The 15,360-nt window shown below is 36.1% G+C and overlaps 1 protein-coding gene across 2 annotated transcripts in view; it reads right to left on the bottom strand.

Annotated features, from left to right (window-relative positions):
• Window positions 1-4,450: 4,450 nt before the first annotated feature.
• The window catches only part of LOC121376508, a 49,177-nt gene continuing 38,267 nt past the window's right edge, over window positions 4,451-15,360 (bottom strand). For both annotated transcript variants that reach the window (XM_041504396.1, XM_041504395.1), the window contains 6 exons: window positions 13,752-13,901; window positions 11,197-11,433; window positions 8,582-8,682; window positions 8,094-8,259; window positions 7,109-7,254; window positions 4,451-6,650 (listed from right to left, as the gene is read on the bottom strand). In XM_041504396.1, the coding sequence (XP_041360330.1) occupies window positions 5,678-6,650; window positions 7,109-7,254; window positions 8,094-8,259; window positions 8,582-8,682; window positions 11,197-11,433; window positions 13,752-13,901 (1,773 nt within the window). In that variant the 3' untranslated portion in view covers window positions 4,451-5,677. The remainder of the gene's footprint in view (window positions 6,651-7,108; window positions 7,255-8,093; window positions 8,260-8,581; window positions 8,683-11,196; window positions 11,434-13,751; window positions 13,902-15,360) is intronic.

A 15,360-nucleotide genomic window follows, 5' to 3' on the forward strand; every position in this document is an offset into this window, starting at 1 on the left:
AACATTAGTGTTTGTAGAGAAAAGATATATACGTTACTATCTACCCTAATGTCAAGTGTCTAGTTTAGTTAATAAAAGCCGTACTTTTTTATTTTGTGAAGAAAACTGTATTTCCAAAAATGTAGGTTTTTCATGTTTAAACGCTTCTCTTGTAACCAATGTTCAAAACATTAAAATATTTAAAAAAACCCGTGTATTTTCTCCCTTTTTGTTTTTGTTTTCCGACGAATGTAAATGAAATAACAGAAGTCACAAGTTGGTGATGTAGTTTCTTGTATTTCATTTTCCAACATTAAACGTAATTAATAAGTTAACAATATGGTGATACAGATAAAATATATAAGTCTAACACAGTGGACACTGTGACTGAAAACCTCAAGTTTCTCCCCTTGGGTCTCACCCTCTCGGTCTAACTCTGGGTCTCTATATCGGTCTGTCCTTGGGTTTATTTTTTATAGGATCCGGCTCAAATGATTACGTCTTAACGTTCCTTGGGAATTCATTTCATTGTCACATGATAAATTGTAATCGCTAACTGCTGACATAATAATTAATAGGTATGTTTGTTTGCAGCTGAAGGCATCAATTAAAAATCCGTAGTGTCTTGATTGCTGTGATTTAGTGTCACACCGATTGGTGTGATTGCTATCCCCTAAGTAACTAAAGTCTAAGTTATTGCATCATCGACAGATGACACTATAACAATTATAAACTAAACATATATAAACTACATTTGAATATAGCTGTAAATGTTATCGATGCACGCTAAAAACATATAAAGTGCATTTGAATTTAGTTGTAAATGTTCCACTTTGACAGTACATTACGATGTTTTGTGTGCTCTCATATTACACAATACATATTATCAACCAATGCAATAAATAAGATTCTTTTTTAATATATATAATCCAGTTTGTAAAATGAAGCTAAGTAAATGGATTGCGGCCCCTTTTGAACAATATGTGGAGTTAGGGCACAATCTCTAATAAGGGGACAGTCTCAATATGTTGTATCTTTATTTATATAGTAGTAAATAAAAGACAAATAGTTTTACCCTTAAGTAAGGGAACACAGGTCCGTCATCTCGTTTTCTATGGACCTGGACCTTCGGGCTCCAAATCATAGTAACATGTTTTAATTATACCAGGGTTTGCAAAATTACATTGGTGTGCTCTTAAAATCACCTTTTGATCAAGTTAGAAAGCCACATGTCAACTAAGTGGAATGGTGTACACGTTTAGCAAACGCTTCCAAAGTACTTATAACAGAACTGTCGAGAGTGCCAGAAATATTAACCCAAACACACAGTTGCAGGGCGTTTTTATACAGTTTATTTTAGCTACAGTATCCATGTGTTTATCTTCTTTTTAAAAAATTATTATTATTATTATTATTATTATTATTATTATTATTATTATCATTATTTTGTGAAGTATGTGTTTGGGTTCGCATACTTGACTAATTTTGTAAATAGTCTACAAAGGATGGTTCGCGTACTTCATCAATAAGGCTGAAATGTTTTGTAGATACAAGTGTCATCTCGTTGTAAAACGTAATTGTTGATGTTAGATTCAATAATATGTGATCCTGATAATCTTGATGTAGTCCTACTAAGTTTGGGTGTGGGACATGCAAATAAAAATACACATCGTGACTTTAATTGCTATTTAAATCAAATAAAACATGTTTTAAAACTTTATCTTAATTAATTTGTTTTATAAAATGAATTATCTAAATAAATGTGTTAAATATATTAGCCCGTTAAATTATCATCGTAATTGTCATGTCTAAGTAGCCTAGCAAAAGAAAACTGCCCCCAAAACACATTTGTTTGTCGTTACTAAATGGGTTACATGCGTAAACTGATTACATGACAATAATTAAATGTTTACGTATGATGTAACGTTGGCATACCTGAGAAACTAGGAGACTTTTGGTATGTTATTGCTAATGATGTTCTGCAACTATCCTAAAATATTCAGCTCTATACAATTTATTACCCAGTAATTTTGACCTAATATGCTCTATCGTAGTCACAAGTGCCATAATTTGTTCTTTTTAAACATTTATTTGCTATAAATAATTACATATTAATTGGTCCCATACAAAATGGTTGCGTCAGTAACTCGTGAATATCGAAAATGCAGTGCGACTGCACGCGAATTCTGTACGACTAGATATCCTGTCTTATCATGTTAAAGGTTGGTTTGTTTAACGGCACGACTGGAGCAGATTTATGAATTAATCATCGTCCATTGGATGACAAACATTTGGTAATTCTAAACACGTAGTCATCAGAGGAAACCCGCTACATTTTTCCTAATGCAGCAAGGGATCTTCTATAATGCACGTTGCCAGATACAGAAAAGAACATACTACGACCTTGGTCCAGTTGTGGTGCACTGGTTGGAACGAGAAAAAAAACCCAATCCGTTGAAGGAATCCATCGAGGCGGTTCGATCCTGCGACGCAAGCACCTCGAGCGAGTTTTATAATTTAACAAATCTTTTGACGTGGGCGAATCCACAAAAGCTGGCAAGTTGACTGTCGACAGCTAGATAGGGTCGTCAGAACCAGATGTGTTGCACAAAAAAAAACCTGGCGAATTTATCGAAAATGTTTGTTTGTACAACTCCCCACCCACACCCACCCCTACCCCCTTACAATATTTTTTTTTTATTATTATTGTTTTAGGAGTACATAATTGAAGGTTAGATTTCAAAGCAAAAATGTTAAATGATTTTGGCTGGAACTCGCCGTTATGCAGCTATGATAGTGCACCTTTAATGCCTACTGTCGGGAGATATCGGTGGGAACGAAAACGTGCAGGCCGTCTGGGTACTAAAAACAGAACACAGTTTTTAACAGATATCACGAACATGTGTTTTTGCAGTATATATCTACTTTAAGGTGACACGTTTTAGCCGATATGGCACTAAAATATATCCAACGAGTCCTACAAAAGCTATGCCAAAAACCGTGGTATGTGCTGTACTGTATGTGAGAAATTGAAACGTGTAGCGTGTTTTCACTAAAGACTATGTGCCAGATGTATGTCACATGTATGACATCCAGTAGCCCCTGGTTAATTAATCAATGTGTTCTGGTGGTTTAGAAAATAGTACCACAGAAAAAGAAAGACAACAACAGCAAAAAAAACAAAAACGAAAACAAAAACAAAAACAAACTAAAAATAAGCTTAAATATACACGACTGTCTCGTTCATGTTTTTAGACTTTTCATATTGTCTATATGGATGTTATATATAGGATATTAAACGAGAAACCGTTTGATACCATTTATCTAATGCTAAGCTTAAACTACCAACTGCCGCGACGAAATTGGCTAATGTTCTGCTTTCATAGCTTCAACGACTGTCCAGTTGGTAACCTGAGCGCTCTTACAACTCGATTTTCGTCGTAAACGACTTCTACAACCGATTAGTTGTTAATCTGAACGCACCCGTTGTAAGTTGGCAGTTGTGGAAATTACAACGCAAACGTCGAGTTTGCCAACTTCGTCGAAACAGTTGACAGTCTGAGCCTAGCATCTGAATGAGTTGATTAAAAAACGTAAATGGCATCAAACAGTCATAACTACAGCATTCTATTTAACAGCAACCTAGAATTACCGTGTCATTTCTTGGTTCTAATGAAAATATAAACATTTGCGACGCCATGATTTAATTTTACCAGCTGATGTATTTGTTCAGTATATCAGAAGTCTATTTCAGCGAACTTACAAATAATCCATCACAGTAGCTAAATGGAAGGAAAAAACATGAAAAACAAATATGTATAGGTAAATGTTGTTTAAATTATTTTGATAATATAAGTATTATGTGTGAAGTTTTGTAAGTAACTATAACTAATTGTTAAATGTTTAAATAGTTTCTAAAAGTAATTTTAACAATATACAATATATAATAATTAAGTTCTAGATAACTATATTATATTATATTTGTTGTTTTTAATAATTTTAAACTAAACTATTAAACTAATTTGTACCTCTAAATGTAATCTGTCAAAATCCCATATCCATCATGTCTGCTGTCAGTGTGATTTGTGATCATGAAAAGCATGCAGTGCTATTATCCAATCAGATAAAGGATACCTGACTAAGAGAACTATTAAAATAAATACTATTTGGCAGACAACTATATCTGACAAATACCTAAAACATAATATAAAAAATAGCAAACTATATACACTTAATATTACTAAAATATCACCTGCCACATATCTAGTGTAATATATATGTGTGTATGTATATATATATATATATATATATATATATATATATATATATATATATATATATATATATATATGTGTGTGTGTGTGTGTGTGTGTGTGTATTTATGTGTGTATGCATATGTATGTATATATACACACACTGAAAAACAGACTGAAAAACAAAACTAAATAAAATCATTAGTTATAAACTCTTTTATTACTAAAACTATCAAAAACATAAATAATCACATTAAAACATATATCCAACATCATACACAGAGAAACAGAAATCATAACAACAACAAAACAAAACACTGATGCAAATTAATGATAGTGTTCCGATTATATGTATGTTAAGAAATCAATACTTGCATTGGCTAGTCTCTCTGCGATAGGAAGGTAGACCAATCCTATTTTATTAGAAAATAGAAAGTGTTAAATATGTAACTAGTAATAGTATAGAAGATGAATGCCATTTAATACTCATCTGTCCAATTTATGATACAACAATTATTTCGCAATATTTTAGAAATTGCCCTACAATGTTCAAATCATTAATTTGTGTACCCATACCTATTTTACATATTAAATAATATACATTGATGTTATAACACTTCAAAAATAACATATTAATTCGATAGTTGGTAAATCACGGTTTTAAAGTTGCCATCTTCGATAATATGACGACACTATGATTGACACAAATGTAGTTTGATGTCAGACACACAAATCATATCAAATCACACTGTAAATCGTAGCAAAGCATTACGCCTTTTGTTGGCAGTTATACACTTAAAGTCGCAGACCCTAGTTTCAGCCTGAAAAATGACACTAAGTTTTTTTCACACTAAGTATAGTTAATCTACAAACCTGCAACACATTTGGAAAAAGTTACAATACAGTGAAACAAGAGTCTGTAACACTAAAACGGGGAAATACCCTTCAAAAATAGACCAGGGAGCCTCTCCATAACAGTTACTTCTCAGACGCACGTGCGGTTTTTTTCTAAAATATGAAACATGCATTTTGTGGTATTACAAACACTATAATGACCAGAAACACTTCGGATGTATGGAAATGGATAATCTAAACAATATAATCACAGTCATGTCTTATTTCAAATATCAAAAATGGCCTCAAGAAAGAAAACTATATCCTAGCCTTTAACAAGTAGGGTTTGTCCCTTTAAGTTGATCCGTGTATCCAGGTGTACAGGTCCTGATGGCTTGTTAACAAATGACCCAATGACAGCTTGTATATTAACTGGCTTACTAACGAAAGACATTTAATGGCTTTATGACATGGATATTACAGGTAATGACATAGACACATGAACTGTCGGTGCTAGACAGATTTACCTAGCACCGTGCAAAAGCTGGCTACTTCTGTCTAGTGGGCAAGAATGGTTGCAAAGTACTCCAGATAGGGCGAGAGACACGAAGCTACCCTAAAGTCATGTAAAGTTCTTCTTGATCAGAGTCTTCATGTATATGTCTATCTAGCGTTTGATAATGCGATGCAGTCAGGTATCCTTCATCTTCACACTCTTTGGAAGTCTTCTTGGACCAGTCAAATACACGATTTTTTATATTGTGAAACCGGGGAGGTTGTTCTCGAGACTCTAGGTTACCTCCAGATGTATATGGCCCATTACTGTATTGCAGGAACGGTTCTTCAATCGTCAAAGACTGGAGACTAGATGACATTGGATCATAGCAATTGGGGAAAGCTGGAACTCTTTTTCGAATGTCTTGGAATGAACACGACATGTCACTGCCGTTTGCTATCCCATAGTCCCAGTTTCCACATCTACATGCTGAAGGTTCCCTTTCCTTATCCACTTCAGTCGGCTGGCCTCGTCCAGTTGGTTTAGCCAAGAAAAACCCGCTAGCAGTGGAAACACTCGCTGTATCTGGAGGACTTTCGTTCGCGACACAGTGCTCGCTCATCACGGCTTCCAGACGAACATGTGGTAATCGACGGCGGCCTGGTTTCGATGTGTATGGTCCATTACTGTATTGCAGACACGGTTCTTCAATCGTCAAAGACTGGAGACTAGATGACATTGGAGCATAGCAGTTGGGTAAAGCTGAAACTCCTTTTCGAATGTCCTGCAATGAACAAGACGAGATGTCGCTACCGTTTGCTATCCCATAGCCCCAGTTTCCAAATCTATATGCTGGGTGTCTTCTTTCCTTATCCACTTCAGTCGGCTGGCCTCGTCCAGTTGGTTTAGCCAAGAAAATCCCGCTAGCAGTGGAAACACTCGCAGAATCTGGAAGACTTTCGTTAGCCACACAGTGCTCACTCATCACGGCTTCCCGATGATTATGTGGTCGTCGACGGCGGCCTGGCTTTGGTCTCATAGCAACACGAGGTTTGCCACCACCTAACTGCATGGGTACTGTTGAAAGTCTGGAAATGACGAAATACGATCATCATATATGAAATTAATTATTTTCATTTACTACTACTATAAGGACTATTACCACTACTACTACTACCACCACCACCACCACCACTACTACTACCACCACTTCTACCACTGCCACCATGACTATTACTACTACAACCACCATTACTACTACAACCACTATGACTACTGTTACTACTACTACTACTACTACTACTACTACTACTACTACTACCACTCATACTGCTGCTGTACTACTACCACTACTAATGGTACTGCCACAAGTGCTACTACCATCATCATCATCATCATTACGTTTACAAAAATGAACAAGGAAAACAAATAATAATTTTTAAAATGTCGGTAGAATTGTTTTAATCAATTACTAAATGAGGTAAAAATATGTTTTCATGTAACTGCACATGTTACGCTTTTACCTCATACACATTATGTATCTTACTTTTCTTTCATGCGCATAATTATATCCACCATGTTTGGTCGATGGGATCTGTTTAGCTGCCAGCAGTGTTGTAAGAGACTGTAAAACCAATAAGGACACGAGATTGGCCTATCCAGGGACTCTTCACTGAGTTTCCGGAAAACAACCTGAAACAAAAGATCAAAAGTGAATGTTATAATTTAGTACCCCAATTATTTGTGGCAATTTTATGCAGGGGTCAAGCTGTTTGTTATTGTTTTAATGAAGAACAAATGTAATCAAAGAGGTCTGCCGACTTGGATAGTTGCATCATTTAACGAATTACGTTTTAGAATATAAATGAAAACACTTTTCTGCTAGTTTGTAAAAGCTGTCCCAAATAATCGTTTTGTCAGTTTGTAAAGGTTGTTCCACAGAGTCACTGTACCAAGTTTCAGAACTAGCTAATCAAATGTCTAGAAGCTGAACATCTGTATTATACCTCCCCCGCCTTACCACCTCAAAACTTACTGAACCTCCAACATACAGGTAGAAGAGCATTGGCGAGTCTGATGACCTTGTGATAAATTTATTCGTGATAGGTAAACAAAGATATATGAGACGAGAGGGAATAGAGAATTTATTTTAGAAACAAAACATATATTTTATATATATATATATATATGAGAGAGAGAGAGAGAGAGAGAGAGAGAGAGAGAGAGAGAGAGAGAGAGAGAGAGAGAGAGAGAGAGAGAGAGAGAGACAGAGACAGAGACAGAGAGAGACAGACAGAGAGAGAGAAACAGAGAGAGAGACAGAAAGACAGACAGAGAGAGAGAGAGAGATACGTGTGTGCGGGTTTGTTGGTTATGTGTGTGTGTGGGGGGGGGGGGTTGTATGTGTGTGTGTGTGTGTGTGTGTGTGTGTGTGTGTGTGCACATATACGTGTACGACTACGTGTACGGTACGTATAATAAACCATCTTTATGTCTACCATTAGTATAGCCAGTCACCACTAGTACTGTACCTCATCTTCGTTGACCATACAGAAAGGCACCGAAAGCGCTTCACTTCGAGTTGGGTTGTTGTCCCACAGGTGTAGGAGAGTGAGGACTTCCCAGCACATGACGGCCCACATGTACACGTCACTCTGGGGGGAATATACCCCGTCAATAATAGCTTCTGCAGGGAGCCTTTAAAAACACAAACTGTCTGTTTTGTATTTCTGTTTGGGTTGTCAGTCTTCTTTAATACTGCTAAAATAGGTGAATAGATGAATTGATGACATGGGTGGGTGACACCATGGAAAGGATGAATGAATGAATGAATGAATGAATGAATAAATGCATGCATGAATGAATGGAAAGATAGACTGGTGTGAATAGATTAAGAATATATCTATAGATATCGTTATATATATATATATATATATATATATATATATATATATATATATATATATATATTATGGAGGCAGACAGACAGACCGGAATAGAGATACGTGTATATAGATACCATCTGATTCTGTTTTTAAAACTCTTTCTCTTGATGAACTTCCCCGACTGAGTGGTATTAATGGGATATTTGCACATTCGTCCTAGTCGTGGCATAAACACCTGGAAGAAACCAAACAGTTTTGTAGAAACCATCCAGCAGATAATGATCTAATCTGGAAGTATACAAGTTAATTGCCAAATAAGTTACGATGGCCAATAACATTAATTATTTCGCGAATACATACAAGATGTTACATATGCATACACTGTTCAAACATGAAACATGTTATAACACGTATACAGCTTATACACAGAGTAGCCAAGTTATTATGGACCAGAAACATGTGATGTGACGTCTAAAATGAACCACTATTTTGGCGAATGGCCATTCTGGATATGTATTACTGTTTCGTCGTTCAGAATTATGTTTATTACCTTCGGATCGGGTAGGGTAGGAATGGCTTTTCACAAGACTCACAATGTGTACTTAAATCACTTAAAGGGACATTCCCGAGTTTGCTGGATTGTAAGATGTTTCCGACTACCGTAATAAAATAGTTCTACGATTAAACTTACATATTAATTATACTTTCTTGTTTAGAATATCAGTGTCTGTATATTAAATGTGTTTCTGGTCGTCTTAATATTTGTAAGAAGACCAAACTGGATTTTTTTAGGAAATAAAATGAAAAATAACCTAGTACAAATATTAAAACGATCATAAACACGTTTAATATACAGCCACTAATATTCTAAACAAAAAATATATTTAATATGTAAGTTTGCTCGTAGAAATATTTTATTAGTCGACAGCATCTTAAAGCATTGCAGCAAACTCAGTTAATACATGCTGCACGAGAACGTTTTCAGCGTAGAAGGTTGTGGTGATAGTGAGGGCTCAGTCAATTGCGGAATTGTAACAACGCGCCGACTGACATTGAAGGCACATCTTAGAATGGACACGCACAGACTTACACAGCTCAGCATACATGTCTCACAGTCGTCATAAGCAGACTATGGGAGCGATACAGGACAACCGGAAGAGTGCAATACAGACGCATTATCACCAAAGCCCTCCGTAATCGTCCAATCAATACAATTCAGCAATAACAGCAACTCCAACAGGCAAAAGGGACCAGAGTCAGCACACAAACAGTTCGTAACCATTGGGTAATGGTTTGGTGCAGACTAGGTTCTACCATGTGTACGTAGTCATGGCGCAGAAAAACACAAGAACAAACTGTATTTCAGGATGGCCCTAAATGTCATTTGCCAATTTATTAAACCAATTGCTTCTTGATCCAGCTTCAGTTTTCAATTTACAGTTTATCAATGCTCACTCTAAATCCTGAGAAACTTCAACTTATATAAATACGGCAGTCTATTCCATTGCAAAAACATTGCTCATTTGAAATAATTAATACAGGGAAATACCATACTGCGTAAGCATATAACTAACATTTTTTGTTTACTTTTTCAGTAAAACAATTTGACAGAAAAAAACCCCATTAGGAATATTGTGAAAAACTCAGTTATTTGTCATGCACAGAAAACAGCGTGGTGGTGCGCCGCAAATACAACTAATAATACAAATTATTTGTCATGCACAGAAAACAGCGTGGTGGTGCGCCGCAAATACAACTAATAATACAAATTATTTGTCATGCACAGAAAACAGCGTGGTGGTGCGCCGCAAATACAACTAATAATACAAATTATTTGTCATGCACAGAAAACAGCGTGGTGGTGCGCCGCAAATACAACTAATAATACAAATTATTTGTCATGCACAGAAAACAGCGTGGTGGTGCGCCGCAAATACAACTAATAATACAAATTATTTGTCATGCACAGAAAACAGCGTGGTGGTGCGCCGCAAATACAACTAATAATACAAATTATTTGTCATGCACAGAAAACAGCGTGGTGGTGCGCCGCAAATACAACTAATAATACAAATTATTTGTCATGCACAGAAAACAGCGTGGTGGTGCGCCGCAAATACAACTAATAATACAAATTATTTGTCATGCACAGAAAACAGCGTGGTGGTGCGCCGCAAATACAACTAATAATACAAATTATTTGTCATGCACAGAAAACAGCGTGGTGGTGCGCCGCAAATACAACTAATAATACAAATTATTTGTCATGCACAGAAAACAGCGTGGTGGTGCGCCGCAAATACAACTAATAATACAAATTATTTGTCATGCACAGAAAACAGCGTGGTGGTGCGCCGCAAATACAACTAATAATACAAATTATTTGTCATGCACAGAAAACAGCGTGGTGGTGCGCCGCAAATACAACTAATAATACAAATTCTGACGTGCAAAACCATGAGACTATTAGGCATATTACACAATTACGTCTAAATTCAACATAAAATGGTTTTCATGCAAAGGCCTTTGGAATAATTATATAGACATTATATTTGCTGTTGTTTGCAACCACCGTGTACTGATATATATGTTAACATTGCAACCTGTATGTGTAAACAGGTTCTTAGCACATAAGAAAATAATTAATAAAAAACACCCATGTGTAAAGGTGTGTCTTTAATTCATTATAATTATTATTATAAATAATGATTTTTAAAACTATGAACATGTTTGTTTGATCATTGAATACCTGAAAGGTCCTTGAATCAACAAATGACTTTGCAACTAGGATGGTCTCTGCCGATATGTCTCGGTGAAGCCAACCGTTTTCGTGGTACTCGTTGATTCGTTCAGCCACCTTCAAACAGACATCCAAGTACAGGACAGTAATATCAACCGAAACCACTTCGTATATACTGTAGTATTCTGGTAGCTCTTTGGCCATGGCGGCTTCCTTTAGCGTCTTACCAAACGGGTAGATGCTTTCCTATAATGCAAAACATTAATTATACATTTCAATTTTGTATCTGGGTAAGGTGTGGGGGACGGGGGAGAAGAAGAAGAAACGAATATTTTATTTAACGACGTATTCAACAATTTAATTATGGTTATATGGCGTCAGACATATGGAATGAATGAATGAATGAATGTTTAACGACACCCCAGCACGAAAAATACATCGGCTATTGGGTGTCAAACTATGGTAATGCAAATAAATAAAGTGATGATCAACATCAATATAAAAATTCAAGATTTAAAGAAAAAAACAGTGTAATGAACCGTGCAAAAATACAAATATCACAGATAGATAAATTTTACTCTAAATTTCAATTTTGCTGTATTGGCCATTCTCAAAGAGAATGTTACATCCCTGCACCGCGGTGAGGTTACAGCACGCGCAGGGGACAGACATATGGATAAGAACCACACATATATTTATCAAAGTTATACTACTGTTATATAATACTAATATACTGTCAGACATAATCAAAAGGACAGCGATTAAATGGCATGTAATACTACAATGGGGGAACCCCCTTCCCACACGCACATACCCTTCACCCCCAACCCCCCCCCCCCCCCCCCCAAAGAAAAAAGAAAAGAAAAAAAGCCCCACATATTAATAGCATTTGTTTAATTAAAATAAATATGTTTCGTGAAATCTGTCCATCAAATAATACAGATTGCATTTCTATATACAGGGATGATGGCAGTTGCAGGAAAAGCCACGGAAGACAATTGCCCTTGCATCTTTACCAGTCGATCGACATAAGCGTACGAGACGGGGGAAGGGAGGGGGGCGACTGCCACCCTCCAGTGCTGGAGCAACACCTCAAATTCGAGCAAAAATGATACAGATATTCTGGCAAAATGTGTTAATCTGAGACCTTTTTGCCATGTATTTCCATCATTCTACCCTCAAAATTAACTGTAATCTATGTTAAAATGCGTAGTGATTCGTTTGCAGCCCTATGTAGTTGTTTGGTAGTAATGCCAATATGAATAAATGTAGTTATCCATATTCGGGCAATTTCTTTTAATTTCGGGCAAAAGCCAGCCTGCGCCCCCCCCCCCCCCCCCCCCCCCCCCCCCCCCCCCCCACACACACACACACCCACCCCATACAATAATGGGAGCCTGTACGCCTATGTAGATCGATATGTAGTACAAACAGGCTACATCTGAACGAATAAACCGTCATCCATAGTCAAGACTGCATCTCTGCACAATGGAGAGTGGAATGGATATTTGGCAAATAGGAATTCAATCCACGACCAACTAGTGCCTCATCTATAGGAGGACAGCCAACCCGAGAAGATCCCTTACACTGGAACATACATTCCTTCTTGTACCACCACAAAGAGAACTGCCACTGCCAAACAGTAATGCTATCAGGCCCCTTCCTTATAAAAGCTTTTGATTGTAGTACAGTCTGATACTTTAGCGTCATAGCAACGCCATACAAATTGTATGCGTGTGACATCATTAGAAACTGAGTCTGGACTAAATATTTTATAACCACGGGTCCAGGTGTCGCGAAAGGTAAACATATGTTTCCATGCTGGTGGCACACATCATAATTACTGCCACCACAGCTGTTGAGTCAGTCACTTCATCTAAAATGCTGAAGAAATGTGTAAGTTTCACCAGATATGAAACGGTATGCCACAAGTTCAAAATGTGGAATAGCATCAGACATGAATTCGGTCAGTGATGCATCTTATTTAGTAGATAGCCTTCAAATGTCTACCTGAAACATTTCAATCGCTACCAGGAGTCCCTAGACACCATAACCCTGATGGAGCAACACCTGCAGGCTCTTCTTCGAAAAAGATATTTAATCTGTACACGTTTATTATAATTTAAACCAGAATGCTATGCGAGTTAATGTAGGTTTAAAATTTAACAATATGTGATCATATTGGTCTTGCCGTCATTCATCATAGAGTATCGAACCACCTCGGTGGATCCATTTAATACAACTGACTGGAATTTTTTTCGTTGCAACCAGTGCACCACGACTGATCAATGGCGGTGGTATGAGCTTTCCTATATGTGTGAAAGTGCATATAAAAGATCCCTTGCTGCTAATGGGAAAATGTAGCGTGTTTCCTCTGATGACTACGTGTCAGAATTACCAAATGTTTGACATCCAATAGCCGTTCATTAATTCATCGATATGCTCTAATGGTGTCGTTAAACAAAACAAAAACTTAACATTTTTCATAAAGTAACATGTCAATTTACAAACACATTACAGTTCTGTATTAGGACTATGTCATGTTTGTTTTAGATATTACCTACCAAAGTATATGGATACGTCTTGCCAGGAGAAGTCAGCGGTTCGGGTGTCATGTCTCCACCTGTGTTAGTGAAGTTTTCTGCTTTTAAATATGGCAGCATGTCGGTAACAAAATCCTTAGTCACTGGCTCCAGCACCAGAACGTTGTCAACCTAATGGAAGAAAATTATCTAAACAGTTTTTAGAGTTAGTCTAATCGCACCAGTACTATAACAACATTTACTAATGCAAAGTGCAAACACACGTCCTACTTTGAATAAACTTGTTTGTTGCATCGCTATCAATGATAATCGTCACCTTTTATATGTAGATTTTACAGGTCATATATGTAGATCTTATTTAAAGATTGTCTGTTATTTCTTTTACGTCTATCAGGGTATAAACAATTAATATCAATTCAATTCAATTCAATTCGTTTATTACTTTAAGCTACAAGCTTATCAGCACAACATATTTACACAGCATATATAAACACACAGGAGAATTAAATTATTATATACAATGAATCACATAATTTTGATCTATTATATTAAGTAACAATACATTAAAATATGAAATAAGTACAAGCATGGAAGTAATACATTCAAAGTTATAACATATGCGTCTGAAACGTAATAACTTTTATAATATTAGACAACAGATGAGTGCCGTAACTTGTATGCCAAACAAATATATTTACCAATATTAATTAAATCTTTAGAGTTTTGTGTTTGCATCAGCTGTATAGATTTAAAAACAGAAGGATTTCGTCTGTAGTATAACTTGATATATCGGTCTCTTAAGTTTTGGAATAATGAGCAAACTAGCATGAAGTGGTATTCATCTCAACATCGTTATTACAATGGTGACATGTTCTATTATTGCGTTCACTATTGTGGTATCTTCCTCTTTCAATTTCCAAGTCGAGGGATGATAATCTTAATTTGGTTATGTACTTTTTATAGTGTGCTTACACAAATAAAATTGCAGAGTAATATCCATTACAATATGTTTATATAATGTACATTGTGTTGATATCTGAATTTCATTTAGTAGATTCTGCTTAGCTTGGTCAGAAATATGCAGCTTCATTTTCATTAGAGTATCATTTACGTTGATGACATTCTGGTTTATCCAAAGATGACCAAACCTTAGTTCATTTAAAGTGTTTTTTTCACAAAACCTGCCCAGTTATTAGAACAATATTTTAATGTGTTATTCAAACTTACCAAATTTTTAAACGCTGTTTTCAAAATACAGTTTTCAGTAATCAGTAGTTGCACTTAAGTATTCTGTACATTCTTTGATATTTCAAGGGATATCTACCCAATTCACAATAAACAGATGCATTATGTGTAGATTTTTTAACGCCGAGCAATTGCTTACAGAAATCGATATGCACTTGTTCTATATTGGCACCTCTGTGAATGCCCCACACCTCAGAGGAATATGATAAGATACTATTTACGTATGTGTCAAATAAACTGCATGTTATTTTATAATTTAAGGAGTAGTCCGCTAACTTGTGTAGCATAGCAAATTTAGCCTTTCTGCCTTGTGAACAAATTATCCAATGCATGTTGTAAACCTTCAACTGACTCGGCAAATAGAACCATATCGTATGCATACATT

Source organism: Gigantopelta aegis, chromosome 6 (genome assembly GCF_016097555.1).
Source record: "Gigantopelta aegis isolate Gae_Host chromosome 6, Gae_host_genome, whole genome shotgun sequence".
NCBI classification, from domain to species: Eukaryota; Metazoa; Mollusca; class Gastropoda; order Neomphalida; family Peltospiridae; genus Gigantopelta; species Gigantopelta aegis.